Source organism: Glandiceps talaboti, chromosome 10, assembly GCF_964340395.1.
Source record: "Glandiceps talaboti chromosome 10, keGlaTala1.1, whole genome shotgun sequence".
Classification (NCBI taxonomy): domain Eukaryota; kingdom Metazoa; phylum Hemichordata; class Enteropneusta; family Spengelidae; genus Glandiceps; species Glandiceps talaboti.
In genome coordinates this window covers 22665833-22684306 of record NC_135558.1, presented here as the reverse complement: position 1 = coordinate 22684306, position 18474 = coordinate 22665833, and the positions used below count along the sequence as shown (strand labels likewise).

General features: G+C 36.7%; 1 protein-coding gene across 2 annotated transcripts in view; it reads left to right on the top strand.

Moving 5' to 3' along the window:
• The first annotated feature begins 13683 nt into the window (after window positions 1-13683).
• The window catches only part of LOC144440893 (uncharacterized), a 57171-nt gene continuing 52380 nt past the window's right edge, over window positions 13684-18474 (top strand). For both annotated transcript variants that reach the window (XM_078130338.1, XM_078130336.1), the window contains exon 1: window positions 13684-14001. In XM_078130338.1, coding sequence (XP_077986464.1) covers window positions 13867-14001 — 135 coding nt within the window. In that variant the 5' untranslated portion in view covers window positions 13684-13866. The remainder of the gene's footprint in view (window positions 14002-18474) is intronic.

The window sequence follows — 18474 nt, the reverse complement described above, 5'->3', positions numbered from 1 at the left end:
CTGATGATGCGATATATCTATTTATCTATTTATTTATTTAACCCTACTCAAGTTTAGCTGAAAAGAAAGCTAACTATAAATGTTTACATAGTCAGAATTGACATCGACCTACATCATATCCTTTTAATACTGATTAGTAGAATAGAAAACTGATACAGACCCTAGACCTGATACACACACAACCCTTGACCTGATACAGATACAACCTACAGATACAACACTAGATCTGATACAGATACAACCTACAGACACAACCCTAGATCTGATACAGATACAACCTACAGATACAACCCTAGATCTGATACATATACAACCCTAGATCTGATACAGATACAACCCTAGATCTGATACAGATACAACCTACAGATACAACCCTAGATTTGATACAGATACAACCCTAGATCTGATACATATACAACCCTAGATCTGATACATATACAACACTAGATCTGATACAGATACAACCCTAGATCTGATACAGATACAACCTACAGATACAACCCTAGATCTGATACATATACAACCCTAGATCTGATACAGATACAACCCTAGATCTGATACAGATACAACCTACAGATACAACCCTAGATCTGATACAGATACAACCCTAGATCTGATACAGATACAACCCTAGATCTGATACATATACAACACTAGATCTGATACAGATACAACACTAGATCTGACACAGATACAACCTACAGATACAACCTACAGATACAACACTAGATCTGATACAGATACAACACTAGATCTGACACAGATACAACACTAGATCTGATACAGATACAACCTACAGATACAACCCTAGATCTGATACAGATACAACTTAAATCTACTACAGATACAAGCCTAGATCTGGAAACTATACTATGGAAACGATCTTGGAATGGAGAACTTGCTGCTCCGCCATCTTGCATGGTGCATCATGGGAAATATGATATCAAGCCATTGACTAATATGAATCAATCAATGTTGAAAAGAACGTCACGTGATTTATAATCACGAATACTTTAGTCTTAGTAAATAAGAACCTTGCAGAATCGGAGGGCTTCCCCCCCCCCCCCCCAGTTTAGGTGCATGTACACAACACCAACAACTACACAGTCGTTTACAGCCACACATGCTCAGTTTGGTATATGGTCGCCATTATCCAAGTTCAAGGATATCTCAGACATGGCTTTGGAAGTAAGCAGATCAAGGAATGTAAACATAGATAGTTTTGATAATTTCATTTGCTCTTATACTTACTTGACCATTCTCAGTTTATACTATGGTTTTATGAAAACAAGTTTAACACGCTGCAGCATTTCTTTCTATATCTCGTGACAAAATCTCCTATCAGAAGTCATGAAATTGGAAATGCAAGGTATTGAAAATAGCAAATTATAAAAGTTAAGAGTATTCTATTCACATTCCTTTAATTTTCGTGAAATTGAGTTCTGTTTATATCTTTGTGTTGTGTTGTGTTGTGTTGTGTTGTGTTGTGTTGTGTTGTGTTGTGTTGTGTTGTGTTGTGTTGTGTTGTGTTGTTGTATTGTATTGTGTTGTGTTGTGTTGTGTTGTGTTGTGTTGTGTTGTGTTGTGTTGTGTTGTGTTGTGCTGTGCTGTGCTGTGTTGTGCTGTGTAACTGGAATTAAACTGTCCTAGAATAATTTGTCGGCAACTCTTTCACATAAAATCACGAGATTATATACATCACCATTGTAGATAATTGAACAAACTACAAGTGTCTGTGGTCATCGTGGAAGTAGTAAACACTTCAGATTTATAAAATCACCTTTGTTGTGTTCAAGTTGCTGGCCACGTTTGAACTTAAATTACAAGTTGTATTCTACGATGAAATGAATGTGAGCCTAAGCATAGAGCCTCCACCAACGGCCTAACCTACCAGTACAACTTCTTTCTTCAACATCATTAGAAAGACGGTTATTTGGAAATTAGAAATGATCATACTTTTTTTTTATTTCTATTTGTTAGTTTGAAAAGGTAAGAATCGTTTAACAGACTAATAGGTGTTCAATTTGTGTAAGCTTCCTTTAGAGTTGTACAACCCTTTGTAAACACGACTTAATAGCGGAATCGTCCTTGAGTATTGTGGACTATACCTGGGGGAGGGTGTTACTGCTAAATCTCAACTGACAATCGCTATGGTTCGTCGACTGGTGACAAAAACCGGGAGTACAGCTATACCAATAATCCCCAGGGGGTCCATTGCTTTGCCGGTCGGGAAGAGCCCACAAAGCGTTTAGACAAAAGTGAACTTTATTTTAGAGATCATCACTGCCCAGTAAACACAAATTAATGGTGACGGACAAGCAGCTGAAAGACATTGACAACTCAAGAGTGAATGTAACACTAATGATGAAGATACCCGTATCATGCGTGCGCAGCTGAGTGACATCACTGGTAATGCGATCTTACGTACTTCAAACATAACTAATCTCTTCGGCTTAGAGTACAGGTATTAATGCATTTTACAATCGGTTCTAATGACTCGTTAGAAGTAACAAACATAATATCGTTACTTAATGTTCCATATTAAGTATATTTCCAAATAATGTACAAACTGACTATTTTTTACAGAAAAAAAAATGAACAAACCGCAAGGCATCCTCAGCTTAAATCCACCATTAATAAAACAATGTGTTTGTGTGGTTGGGGATTATTTTCCCCTGGCCCTGAGGCGGGTCCATCAACATTTCAGCCTTTTAGTTGGTTAGTAAGTTGGCCAACGGTTGATGATATGGAAGGGCGCCTACACGTGTGGTAAAGAAAGGAACATGGGGTGTTTTTCATCCCCAAAGTCGCTAAATTATCATTTCAGTCAATCCACATCATATAAAAGTGAACTTTTAACGACTAATTTTTATGATATGCTGAGTAAGATGTTATTTTCATCGGTAATCAACTCTTGTTGTTGCACATTCCGAACTAATCTTAAATCTCTCCAACATTTACCTCAGGGGTTATCTATTTACAGTAGTCATTTTCAGTGAATACATAGACCTACCCGAGACATGTAGTGCCATTTTGTGGGTTTACAATCCATGTCGCCACCTACACTCACAGTCTTTTTATTTAAGAACTTTCGGACGCTGTCGAACAAGACACTCAAGGCGTCAGAAAGGTCACCAACACGTGGGAAAAATGCAATCAAACTCCACAGGTTGACAGTATTTGTCAGGGAGTCTTTGTAGAGCGAAGTAAAAATCACAGGCAGTAATGAGGCGTTGTCATACTAGTAGTCAGAGCCTCTTTACGAGTAAGCCTTATTTCAACAATAATGATAATTGTATGACATGTTTTTATGGGGTTCAATTAGTGAATCCCTTGATGCCGACAATACACGTCCACCTCAAACAACTTTAGGGCATGCATTGTTCACTGTAGATTTAGTGCCACTATGGTCCCTTAACAAATACTTGATGTCATTCACACATACCTATTGAGAAGGTAGTCAGACAATCACCCTGTTTTACGAACTCAATTAAAGGGACTTGGTAATTGGGCATTGTGTTTGAAGTCTACGTTCCACCAATTTAATGAGATAATGAACAGATAACGGGTAATTGGTAATTTGCATAACAATGAGTATAAAACGTTCTCTTTTAGCTATACCACTAATCGTCTAGTTAGAGGAAACCATGTGAATAGAAAACGTTTTTGAAAAGAATCGACCCAGGTAATTAGTCGATCAGTACTGGCGAGTCTTAATAAATTTAAAGATCATCAAAATGTATCAGAAAAATCATATTATTATAAATATGTATGATTATACCACCATTCATAACGCATTTCAAAAACTAGGCTCGCACTTCGAGTACACCTCAGAATATGGTTGTGTGTGCAAGCGCCCTCTACGATATAAGCTTATGAAGATCCCTATTTGGTATTGTAGAGTCATGATGATCGCTATATTTATATAATTTAATAATTACTATTATTATCATTCATACTTCTCTTATATAAATCATTAGTTATGTATGGCGATGCAGAAAGCAAAAATGGAGAGGTCAAAATCATTCTAAAACACGAGCACATTGATTAACTAAGTTATTTATTTTTCAACCAAATCGTGACCTCAAATCGTGGCCTCAAAAACGACATTTACTAGTAGTCATAGTTTGTACATATATGAGAATTTTGATCCACCCTGTTACTATAGTAACCATAAACATTTCATTGCAATCATTTTAGTGGGCGTTTAAATGAGAGACTCAAGAAGACATTAGGGATATGCTATTAATAAAGTTGCTCACAAATCAAAGGGAATATTGTGTTATAGAACACAGTTGGTTAGTTCTTCTAGTAACGTTGAGTAGGTGATGTGAACAGTTTCTGATAATTGGCCAAAATATATAGTTTAAGTTATGTCTAATAGCGTTTCAACAAATTATGACGTCATCAATACGTTGAAAATAATTTTTGTTTCTGTTACGCAATGTTTTACTTGTAACCTAGCAACCGAACACTTTATGAATCAGTGTAATGTTACAAATAGAATAATGAATTTTTCACTTAAAGGAAGATATTAAATCATAAATAGCAATTCATACCAATAATATTAAATCATAAATAGCAATCCATACCAATAATATCATTTTTGAAATTAAACAGTTTAACACTTTTATGCACAACAAACCTTTTATTCACAACATGTTCTCAGATCACGTCTCGTATAAAACCCTTCTCTCTCTTTTTGCCACCAACCATTACAGCATTTGACGTTAGTTAAGTGTAGCAATGAAACCATCAATGCGTTGGTTCTATATATCTATCGCAATCTACAGAGAACACTTGTATATACTTATACAATAACAGCCCAAATCTGACAGACTTTTGGTCATTACTATTGACCAGCACATCTTACTTGGAAAGACCACATAAACAAGGTATCAAGACAAACAAGTACAATTATTGCCCTACTGTGTAGAATATGTTGTTACTTGCCAACTGAAATCTGTATAATGTTTTGCAAAGTCTTCATTCAACCACACATTGAATACTGTAATACTGTCTGTGGTAACTCTTGCAATATTGTACGAATTACGGATTGATTAGATTGATTATGGATGCCCCCAGAACTGCTCCATCTCCACCACTTTTTAACGGATGCAGAATTATGACCACACAAGAAAGAGTCAAATACAGAACAAGTTGCCTTGTTTACAAAGCACTTAACAATTTGACAACTCAATATATTTCAGACATATTTACTAGGACCAATAATGTATCATCCCACAGTACCAGACTCAGCAGCCAAAATAATATTCTATATGTCTCCACAACCATATTAATGACAATGTCCAGAGAATTAAGACATGCTGGTGCACTTTTAATAAGCTTACTTAAAAAATATTTAAGACTAATTTATAGAAGCATAGTTTAAATGAGTGTTTCTGTCAGTTTTATCGATCCTGTGTATTGTATTTGTCTTACATTTGTATTTCTGTGTGTGTTTTACTTGCCTTGTTTTTGTTGCCTTTTAGAGGGCCCGGAGAAGACTAGCTTTTAGCTAACCAGGTTATCTGTGATTTTTTAACCCTCTTTAAATAAAGTTTAAAGATATAAATAAATAAATAAATAAATAAATAAATAAATATATAAATACATACTGAACTGAGAGTAGATAGACAAGGAGCTCGCCCAAACGTCAAGGTTAAACATTATAATCGATAGGTCGCTAACTCACAGAATAAAGGACTATGTACTTATCATTCCTCCGTCTTGCACAGACTATACAATTATATTTTTTAAAACGTGTTTTGTCATGAACTGTACGCGTGTAACTCCGCCTTCACCACTCTTCTCCTGCGTGAAGGGCGTGGTTGACCTATGGGTGAGGGCGCCCAGATTTGACGTACGTACCTCACAGAATACATCGTTTGTGAAATAATTGACTGCATAGAATATTCAGTCAAATTCTTGTAAAAGCGCTATTGAATGTGGTCGGAAATATTATTATTGACCTTCTCTTAAAACCGAGACGTTGACACTTGCGTCACATTTAGTTGAAATTCTGGTTCCTAAGAGCGCCACCAGCGGTCAAAGTGTATAGTTTTCTCTTTCTAAGAACTGAACTAAACATAGTATGAAAAAGATATAAAACTTAAAATTTGAATATTCCGAGTAGTAGTGTAAATGTTATTTGTCACGTTTAAATTGATCTTAAATTAATACATTGCATCGATAATCATGAACCAATCACCTTCGTGAAATTATACTGACATATAATCAATGACACATAAGCTAGCTTTGGTTACCTAGAAGGCCATCCTTCCAATCGGCCAGTGACGCATTCATTATTAATCCCATCGCCCTTAATGTGTGAACAGTCCCACTTTAGCCAATGACCCATGGTGATAATATTTGAACAGGGGAAGGGTTACATTTTAGATAAAGAAAATTGGGGGAGGGTCACTTTTTAGCACAACGGACTGGGGGAAGGGTCACACTTTATGCCACGGACTACTGGGCATGATTCCCAAAGTCCCCTCCCCCTTGTAATTACTGAAGGCCCCCTTACAACGTTTAGCAAGAACTTAAAGTTCTTGTGGCACGTTGAGGGCGCTCTTGTAGGGAGCAGTACAAGTGAATGACGATTGTCTTTTAGCATAGACCCTACCGGGTCTATGCTTTTAGCGACTTCAAATAGCTCTGTCACCATGGGGCGCCATCAACGTTCTGTTTTGATGCGTTGCGTTTGTAATTTAGGTATAAATTTCAGTCACACAGTGTTGCTGATTTTATTTGAGTCTACTTTTGCTTTTATCAGTTTCCCTTTTCACAAGTAAATTTACATGTGTGTAGATTACCAGATAACTCATTCGTGTGCCTCATTTTTGGCCACGTGTAAGATAATAACAGGTGCCTACGGTTTTCCAGCGCTTTGTTTTTACCTAAAGAGAAGGTTTTTCTTTTATCTCTAGTTTATAGTGCAAAGCCAAGCGAGGGTTGACATTGTCACCCAGATGCGACAACAATATTTTCGTAATCACTTTTTACCTTCTCCAAGGAAGGCTTTATATTGGGGATGAAAAGTCTGTGTGTGTGTGTGTGTGTGTGTGTGTGTGTGTGTGTGTGTGTGTGTGTGTCTGTGTGTGTCTGTGTCTCTCTGTGTGTCTGTATCACCATTTACTAAAAAAAACGACTGGCTTATGTGAAACGAATTGGTACACATATTCTTTATGTTAATGGCTAGAACTGATTAGGCTTTGGTAAACATGGCATGAATATTAATGAGTGATGTACGTAATTTAAGTTTTCGCTAATTAGGTTATATATCACATGGCACAACTGAAAATTGTTGGAAACTCTTGTTATGGTTTGACCTATTCCAATTTGAATATTGATGACTCAACAAGCTAAATGTTGGGTTGCTTGTATTAAAAGGTATGTATATCGATCGAAATATATATTGATAAGTTTCTGTCCAGATTTGATTTTTAGATTTCAAGAAACCAAGCAAGCCATGGAATTAACTTCACTGTGGCATGCATTATGAAATTCTTGAACTGAGTGTTACATGTGTATGTGTATGTGTATGTGAATGTGTATCTGTATCTGCATCTGCATCTGCATCTGTACCTGTACCTGTACCTGTACCTGTATCTGTATCTGTACCTGTATCTGTACCTGCATCTGCATCTGTATTTGTATTTGTATTTGTATTTGTATCTGTATCTGCATCTGTATCGGTATCTGTATCTGCATTTAAATTTGCATCTGTATCTGTATCTGTACCTGTACCTGTATCTATATCTGTATCTGTATCTGTATCAATATCTGTATCTGTATATGTATCTGTATCTGCATCTGCATCACTGCATCTGTATCTGTATCTGTATCTGTATCTGTATATGTATCTGTATCTGTATCTGTACCCGAACCAGTACCTGTACCTGTACCTGTACCTGTACCCGTACCTGTACCCGTGTCTGTATCTGCATCTGAATCTGTATCTGTATCTGTATCTGTATCTGCATCTGAATCTGTATCTGTATCTGTATCTGTATCTGTACCTGTACCCGAACCTGTACCTGTACCTGCATCTGAACCTGTATCTGTATCTGCATTTGTATCTACATCTGCATGCATCTGCATCTGTTTCTGTATCTGTATCCGTATCTGTATCTGTACCCGAACCAGTACCTGTACGTGTATCTGTATCTGCATCTGCATCTGCAACTGTATCTGTACCCGTACCCGAACCTGTACCTGTATATGTATATGTATCTGCATCTGTATCTGTATCTGTATCTGTGTCTGTATCTGTATCTGTATCTGTATCTGTATCTGTATCTGTATCAGTACCCGTACCCGAACCTATACATGTATATATGTACCTATACATGTACATGTATATGTATCTGCATCTGCATCTGTATCTGTACCCGTACCCGAACCTGTACCTGTATATGTACCTGTACATGTACATGTATCTGCATCTGCATCTGCATCTGCATCTGTATCTGCACCTGTACCTGTACCTGTACCTGTACCTGTATCTGTATCTGCATCTGTATCTGCATCTGTGTCTGTGTCTGTATCTGTATCTGTATCTGTATCTGTATCTGTACCTGTACCCGAACCTGTACCTGTACCTGTACCTGCATCTGTATCTGTACCTGTACCTGCATCTGCATCTGCATCTGTATATGCATATGTATCTGTATCTGCATCTGCATCTGCATCTGCAACTGTATCTGTACCCGTACCCGAACCTGTACCTGTATATGTATATGTATCTGCATCTGCATCTGTATCTGTATCTGTATCTGTATCTGTACCTGTATCAGTACCCGTACCCGAACCTATACATGTATATATGTACCTATACATGTACATGTATATGTATCTGCATCTGCATCTGTATCTGTACCCGTACCCGAACCTGTACCTGTATATGTACCTGTACATGTACATGTATCTGCATCTGCATCTGCATCTGCATCTGTATCTGTATCTGCATCTGTACCTGTACCTGTACCTGTATCTGTATCTGCATCTGTATCTGTATCTGTATCTGTGTCTGTGTCTGTATCTGTATCTGTATCTGTATCTGTACCTGTATCTGTATCTGTACCTGTACCCGAACCTGTACCTGTACCTGTACCTGCATCTGTATCTGTACCTGTACCTGCATCTGCATCTGTATCTGCATATGTATCTGTATCTGTATCTGTATCTGTATCTGTACCTGTACCCGAACCTGTACCTGTACCTGCATCTGTATCTGTACCTGTACCTGCATCTGTATCTGCATCTGCATCTGCATCTGCATCTGCATCTGCATCTGCATCTGTATCTGTATCTGTATCTGTATCTGTATCTGTATCTGTATCAATACGTCGAATGACCAGATAACTGGTATGCGATTGACGGACAGAGATGGCACCTTTAACTACACTATCGTCAAGATTGTTCCCGTCTATTAGTGTTCGTGGGAAGAATGAGTTTTTGAAGATACCTGTATCACAGTTTGGTATCTAATAGCTACGAGAATTGTTTATAGCATCCATCCCACCAAACACCACGAAATACCATAGGCCAAAAGACACCCATTAGGCCTGTCGCTACATTGTATTTTCAACATAAATAATAAGTTAGTCTGAATTCGAAACCACCTTCGTGTGTGGACTCGATCCGGGGTGTCTCTTCATTGCTCGTTGACATGGCACCAAGCTAACATAACATTCAATTTAGGACAAGCAGCACTGTATTGTGGTCTCTTAAATATGTTGATGTTATAACACAGTAAAGGGGTCAAAATCCAGTAATAATAATTCGTTTTAAGAAAATAAAATGAAATAAAAAAAAATATTTCGAAAAACAATATGATGAAAATGATTGCATCTTGACAAATGGATGGGTTTCAAATATATCCACGTGCTGCTATTTGTTTGTTTGTTTGTTAAGTATGTTGTTTGTTTTCTTGAAGTTGACTATATTCCTCTCAAATCGCGTCTATTCTTACGACAGCGTTTAATTAGATTGACAACTGATTTATTTGGTTATAGTCAATTTAATTCATAAGTAATATTTCCGCTCCTAAAGTGTAATTTGGTTCAAACAGCTACAAATCATGAACACAATATTGAATGCCCCCTTTTCAGAACTTTAGGTTTTTCAACTCGGCTTTCTGCCCCTTTCATGTCAGGGATATCGGGTATATAGTCCACATACCAAACTATGACGGATGATCTCCATCTGCTGTCTCACTCACAATAGGGTATTGACCTAAAATATCTATTTACCGCGAAGTTTGCTTTTTTTGACCGGTTTTGGTCAAGGTTATGTAGTTCATGCCTCTAAGTTCAGGGTCAAGAAAATCGCAAACAGATATCGATATCGAGATGATTGTCCAATAAAGCTACCCGGAGTCATACAATTGGTGTTAAGAGAATTAAATAGACAGACAGACAGACAGACAGACAGACAGACAGACAGACAGACAGACAGACAGACAGACAGACTCTGATAGAGAGACAGGAAGGTGAAAGGGGAAGGTAAAGATGGAGTATTATGAATCATATAAACAATATCTAGTGCGAATGGGTGCGGGGTAGTATGATGGTAATTATATACGATGTAGGCCTAGATCCAGGCTTCGTCAAAAAGAGGCCTACTATTTCATAAGTCATTGACACTTGTTTTTCCGTCTTATTATGACCCCACTTCCTGTTGAAGTGATACCCGAATGGTTACAAAAGTGTTCATTCTACGAAATAGCTCTAGATCTATGACCTCTAAAGTGTTCAATTCAACGAAATGATATGGTGACGTATGCATACAAACAGGTGCACTTTCCATTGTGTGATATGGGAGCCTTCGGAGGGAGGGTGGGGGAAATCAAACCAAGTCTGTGGCGTAAATTGTGACCTTCCTGTTTCTAACATGTGATCACCTCAATTTACATTTACTAAAACATGACCCTGCAGTCCCTGTTAAAATACTTTAACAACATTAGGCTAAAATACTGACATGTGAAAAGAGTCAGGAGTCTAAGAATCAATGGTAAGGACTTAATCCCATCGCTGCCACCACAATAGTAATTTGAAATACACCAATGTTGTTTCCCACTACTACGTACAGCAGCAGTGATCATAGTGAATTATGTGAAGGCATTGTACTAGTTAATTCCCACGTTTGGATCTAGTTGGCTGAGCTGAAGGCTAGAATTCCCAAAGACTAGACTGGCACTCTGTCGATATTGTCCAGACCGAGGTCAACATTCCCTCTCATTATCTGTTCATTTTCACTCCTTCAATGAGACCCACTCTTCTCCTCACACCACAACTAATAACTAATCCGCTGTATGGTTGTCAGCAGCGATTTGTATTACTGATATGCTCTGATATTATGTGGTGGGATCTTGCAGCAGTGGAATGTGTATCTGGTGGCAGCGCTAGTAAAATCACATCATTCCAAATTAGATAATACAATGAGTCAAAGTAAAATGTATCACCCCGTCCATTTTCTGAAATATGGCACCCCTAATCCCCCCCCCTCCCCCGTAAATTACTTTGAAGGCTCCCTAATCAGCCAAGTCATCTTGTTTATCAGCCACCCAGGCAAGCAGCCTTATGGTGTAATAAATAGTGTATTGAATTTCGTAGCATTCATTTATTTTTGTCTCATGTAGTGACAAGTGTATGTATCTGTTTTATAACAGTCTTTGACATACTTTTGACAAATATTGTTCGTCAGATTATTGACATGTAGTTAATGTACATTTCTTATAAGGCTAGAAGGAGACTTTATGCCCACTTTTAAATGGCCCATATCTTTAAGAAGTGGTTGGGCAGGCGTAATGTGGACTTTGGTCATGTACTAAGTTATTTGGACTTTGGTCATGTACTAAGTCATTTTGACTTTGGTCATGTACTAAGTTATTTGGATTTTGGTCATGTACTAAGTCATTTGGATTTTGGTCATGTACTAAGTTATTTGGATTTTGGTAATGTACTAAGTTATTTGGATTTTGGTCATGTACTAAGTTATTTGGATTTTGGTCATGTACTAAGTTATTTGGATTTTGGTCATGTACTAAGTTATTTGGACTTTGGTCATGTACTAAGTTATTTGGACTTTGGTCATGTACTAAGTTATTTGGATTTTGGTAATGTACTAAGTTATTTGGATTTTGGTCATGTACTAAGTTATTTGGACTTTGGTAATGTACTAAGTTGTTTGGATTTTGGTAATGTACTAAGTTATTTGGATTTTGGTCATGTACTAAGTTATTTGGACTTTGGTAATGTACTAAGTTATTTGGATTTTGGTAATGTACTAAGTAATTTGGACTTTGGTCATGTACTAAGTTATTTGGATTTTGGTAATGTACTAAGTTATTTGGATTTTGGTCATGTACTAAGTTATTTGGACTTTGGTCATGTACTAAGTTATTTGGATTTTGGTCATGTACTAAGTTATTTGGATTTTGGTCATGTACTAAGTCATTTGGATTTTGGTCATGTACTAAGTTATTTGGATTTTGGTAATGTACTAAGTTATTTGGATTTTGGTCATGTACTAAGTTATTTGGATTTTGGTCATGTACTAAGTTATTTGGATTTTGGTCATGTACTAAGTTATTTGGATTTTGGTAATGTACTAAGTTATTTGGATTTTGGTAATGTACTAAGTTATTTGGATTTTGGTCATGTACTAAGTTATTTGGACTTTGGTCATGTACTAAGTTATTTGGATTTTGGTCATGTACTAAGTTATTTGGATTTTGGTCATGTACTAAGTTATTTGGACTTTGGTCATGTACTAAGTTATTTGGATTTTGGTAATGTACTAAGTTATTTGGATTTTGGTCATGTACAAAGATGGTATACTGTTAATTGATTGAAAAATAGCTATCTGGGTCAATCGTACCGGCTCGATCACTTAACTTTAAAAATCAATCGAGTCTTTCGTTTATACTAATTTCATGGCAAAATAAAAATCTATATCTTCCGTAAACCACAATCCGAGTAAGCTATTTTCTTTTTTAGAAACCATAATCACTTCTTTTAGTCGGTATTGGTACGAGCTGGATGCCGTGGTTGTCAAACAGTTAGTAAAACCTTGGAGGAATTATACTGTCAGTATAATTCCTCCATGGTCAAACATAGGTCGACACATACAGAACTGAACCTATATAACGCTGTAGATACATGACATGTATATGCAACGACTTTATTGTTGGTTCAAAATCCCCCAGTGACCCGAATTGTATGATCGCGTGATCTGGAATAGAATTGAAAACTTCAAGTCAGCGGTGTCGTGGTTGTCCAAAGTTCTGAATTCGATTATCAATCATTTGCTCAGATGGCAACCAAGGTTATCAGTCAGCTGTGTGCGATATGGTACTCATAAAAACAACAGCAAAAAACCATAGACAATGGATGGGGGTTGTTCATTTCAGCACAGGTACAATATCATCATCAACGTCTTGGATTAGCAATTTTTCTAAAGAGTCTGAATTTGACAAGTGGGGCGCCGACTGCTGAGTGTTCACTTGCCAAGGTCATCTTACATCACAGACACTTGAATAAATGTTTGAAAGTCATGACTTTAAGTTTTCTTAACTTTGTTGATAACCGGAACCCCCCAACATCAAAATGAACTATTCCGAAGAAGATAAACGTTGGTTTATCTCCGGGACTACAAAGCATCGTGTAACTCCTCGGTATGATAGAAGAAATCTGAACTGTAGTCTTTGAACGACGTACAGTACAATTTGAGATAACCGGGATTGCCGTTGATTCCACTGGACGGACAAAATATACTTTGCCAAAAAGTCGAGGTGTTGTCTGCGCGCCTAGGTTTCACTTTGTGTGTTGCTTCGGCAATATATATATTTACGACACTATGAGAATTTGTAGTTTGCTGCTTTTGGGATGTACGTCCCTGGTGTTGGCGAGACCCTCTCTGCGATCTTTACAACAGGATCAGAGTTGTGTCGTGAGTGAGTTACCAGTTCAAGAAGATTTTCATGTTGAACAGGTGAGAATCAAATTTCCTTCATTATTTTGTACATGCAAATAGGGGAACTGTGTCCAGACACAAACTGTGCCGCTTTCGTTTAAACCAAAGGGTTATGGTGGTCAAGTAATATTTTGAATCCCCGACAAACAACGTGTACTTCGGGCTATAATTACAAATCTCTATAATGGTTTGGTGACAGTATTGTACACATACTCTCTTAATTGACTGTGTAAAGATAATAATTAAAAGTGACGAGTACATGTTCCTCATAAAATATATTCCATGGATCCATTTTTTATTCCCATGTGATGACGTCACTTTAGAATTATAAACATTTACCTCCCGAAATCGAGTTTAAAATGACCTATGACCACTGGCTAAGACAGTGTAGGTAATCGCCAAGATCAGATTTGGCGATGTCAACTTTAGTGTTTTTATAATCGTTAATTTTTAACGGAGATGCAAAACGTTTGTCTACAAAGAACCGAATGTATGTGACATTTCAGAACTTCACGCAATATGTAGCAGGGCATGCATGCAACAGGTGACCAGTATGAAATAGAAATCACAGATATTCATGTATTATTGCTAAAATTGTTGTAATATTTTTAAAAGTACATGTTTATTTGTTGTCATACTTTCTCTTTCAAATCGGTCAAGTTTAAAGACCAGGCTGTATGTATCACACTGACATTTGAACTTGTCGAATACACTATTTGAAATACTTCAAAATGCCAAATACGAAAAACACGATTTGAAGCTAGCCTAGCCTGGCTTGATACAACATATTTTAAAGCCTTAAATGGCGCGTAATTCATATCAGAATTAGTATAGCATTGTTTGAGTCAAATACATCATCTTAATTCTGGTCTGAAGTAGTCAAATACGTCATCTTAATTCTGGTCTGAATTAGTCAAATACGTCATCTTAATTCTGGTCTGTAATGATACATTTATAAGTTGATATTGAGGATGACGTCGTCCAAATTATACCATCACGTTTACTGTGAGGTTGTAGTCGATTTGTACTTTGTGAAGATGCTAATTAACTTAAATTGAATGGGCCAGATCTGAATTTGTTTATTTTTTATTTTCCCTGATGGTGAAGAATTACAAATGTTATTTTACTAACTTACTATTATTACTAGTAGCATTTAGATCTTTAAAAACAGCTTGGCAAACTAATTGAATAAACTTGACATCACAATAAGGTCGTTATCGGACATAAAATTGCATAACTGAATATGATACTAGAGGAATATTTTTAGGAGTATTTCAATATTAAAAGCTGGGTTTATGCCTAGTACCTGTTTTAATATGTAGTTTTTGCTGCATATTTACAAGGTACTCGGAACATACTTGGCCACCACTTGCAATTAATTGAACTCAAATCTGGTATCAATATATAATTTATAAACGATGACGTAATTCATACGTATCAAACATGGTCAAAGAATCCCTACTAGGCAATTTACTGTTTTAACAATGCCAGACAATCGCGACAATTGTAATGTTAGCGAAAAGCACGCGTCGACATTAAAATCATTTTAAAATAGTATTTTCACTTGAGTAAAAAGTTTATGCACTCAGCCTGTGCCTCTTTAATGTTTATATTACATTTGATTTCTAAAGTCCTCCCTTCCTTTAAAGCTGTGTCTATTAGACGTGTGTCTTGTGATGTATCTTGATCTATCTAGTCTTCATACAAATTTATCAATTTTCAAGGTTTCTATGATCATTAGACCAGTTTACCGAACACTGTGAATAAGCTTTGATCTTTTCTGAGCATGGTACCTTTCTTAGTTCCATATGTTAATATACAACACATAGATAGCTATAAAAACGGTATAGAAAGTGTTCGTTCGTTCATACATTTAAAATTAGTCAACGGATCAAAGGTTATTCAACGACAAAATAGTGTTACAATAGTAAGGGTACATTGAACATGGTTTGCGTTCCAAACTTTAGATAGATTTGGACAAAGTGACAAGTAAGTTACTTGTCATTGATTTGGATTTGTCAAGTAATGGAGGTGGTTACTTTAATGCTTCGACCACGGCGTCGTCAGTGTGTCGTCCACTACAATGACAACAACCACTAAGTTATAACTAAGATATTGATATTGACATTGTAAACTATTGAGTTTTGGCACTGGGTCAATATATGAAGTGGATGTTATTATCTATTAATAGAAGTGATTGTTGTCAACCTAGACCTTTGTTCCATATCACAAGGGTACAAGTAATGTCGTTGTTAAAATCACATGACACCACGGGGAGTCATGATGGTAGACTTGTATTGGCTTGTAATCGGCACGGTGCTGGCTTACTTTCTTGCTCCTGCCATTTCCTTATGTACAAACGTTTGCAATTTTCATATCAGACACTAGAAAGCTAAAGTCACTGGCCTTATGTACAAACGTTTGCAATTGTCATATCAGACACTAGAAAGCTATTAGTCACTGGCCTTATGTACAAATGTTTACAATTGTCATATCAGACACTAGAAAGCTATTAGTCATTGGCCTTATGTACAAACGTTTGCAATTGTCATATCAGACACTAGAAAGCTATTAGTCACTGGCCTTATGTACAAATGTTTACAATTGTCATATCAGACACTAGAAAGCTATAGTCACTGGCCTTATGTACAAATGTTTACAATTGTCATATCAGACACTAGAAAGTTATAGTCACTGGCCTTATGTACAAATGTTTACAATTGTCATATCAGACACTAGAAAGCTATAGTCACTGGCCTTATGTACAAACGTTTGCAAGTGTCATATCAGACACTAGAAAGCTAAAGTCATACAAAATGATAATCTAATACAAAATACATGATGAATAAGAAAATGAAGTTAAAATAACTAAATACATAAATAAATTATTGGTTTCTGTCACGAAATCGAAATGCTAGATAAAGATACATAGCGAGATTTCTTTGTGTGTTTATGGTCTTCATGAGTGTTACAAATTTGTCATAACGTGGTTGTCTATAAAATGCTGAAATGTATTTCTATCTTTTGTCTGTGTACAGGGGACAACAAAGTGAGAGGTAGTATTCGTCTTCAAGTACTGTTTTACAATGTTCACGGAATCTTTGGTCTCTCTGTGTATTACATTTCCTGTCTGTTTCTATGTGCAGGTTATGAGCAGAAACTGAATTTACAAAGTACATATCGTAGATACGGTCTGTCAATATTTGATAAATAGCTCTCCATGCCAAGGGACGTCTTAAATGAATAATAATTTACAAGTTTTCGACTCTCTCTCTCTCTCTCTCTCTCTCTCTCTCTCTCTCTCTCTCTCTCTCTCTCTCTCTCTCTCTCTCTCTCTCTCTCTCTCTCTCTCTCTCTCTCTCTCTCTCTCTCTCTCTCTCTCTTGTATTGGTTGCCCATTTCTGTGCGTCAATTTTTTTTACAACGTTGAGAAAATATGTTAAGAAACATGTGTTCGTCTCCCACCCCTGTAGATACCAGGCCTCCCCGAAACCATACGTATACAAAGGATTTTTGACTGAGGTTGTGGTGGGTTGTTTTCAGATTTACCGAGTTGGTATTGGTAGCAGTGATAAATATATCTACCGAGGTATAATTTCAATATGTACAATCAGTACTTAACAATACGTCTAAAAAAGTTTACTTTCAATTAATAGCGCCCTGTTTCCCCACTTACAGCAAACTAGAGACTATGTTGCCTACTTGTAGGGAGAATCTACAGAATCCATTGTGTACCCTTTCAATATCTTTTGCTTAATGAAATCCCCATATCTCACTGCCATACAGTAAGATAGGTAAAATTTTTGTATCGAAAATTGTAAATAAAATATCAAGTGTCAAATTCGACTTAGACATCTTTTCAGTCCAAAAAGGCAAGATGCTAGATTAGCAATGTTCTGTTTCGCCAGAAACCACACACTAAAAGATGAAAAAAATAACACCAAGATAATAATTTGTAAAAAGAACCAATGTTCATACGTTTTCAATATTCCTTCTTTCCTGAATACAATTATTTTGGTTTTTAGAAATGTTAACTTTATGTTTCCAAGTTTTTAAAAAACATGGAGAGTTTGTTCAACGATCGCTGAAGTTCAATCACACTGCTACTAAAAAGGCAAACGGATCATCTGCATATAATAAGAAGTAGAGTTGTACAACACCAATATAGACACCAGAGTAAATATGTGTAACATACCGTGGCCGATGACGACAAATCGGTCTTCTAATTTAAGTGTCGGTCTTCTAATTCAAGTGTCGGTCTCCTAGTTCAAGTGTCGGTCTTCTAGTTCAAGTGTCGGTCTTCTAACTCCGTAACCGACACTTGAACTAGAAGACCGACACTTGAATTAGAAGACCGACACTTGAACTAGAAGACCGATTTGTCGTCATCGGCCACGGTAGTAACATGCCATTTATAAAAAACAACAACAGAATAATAAAGGTGAAATTGTTGTAAGCCAGTACTACATGCAAACAATTCAGTAAGTCCCG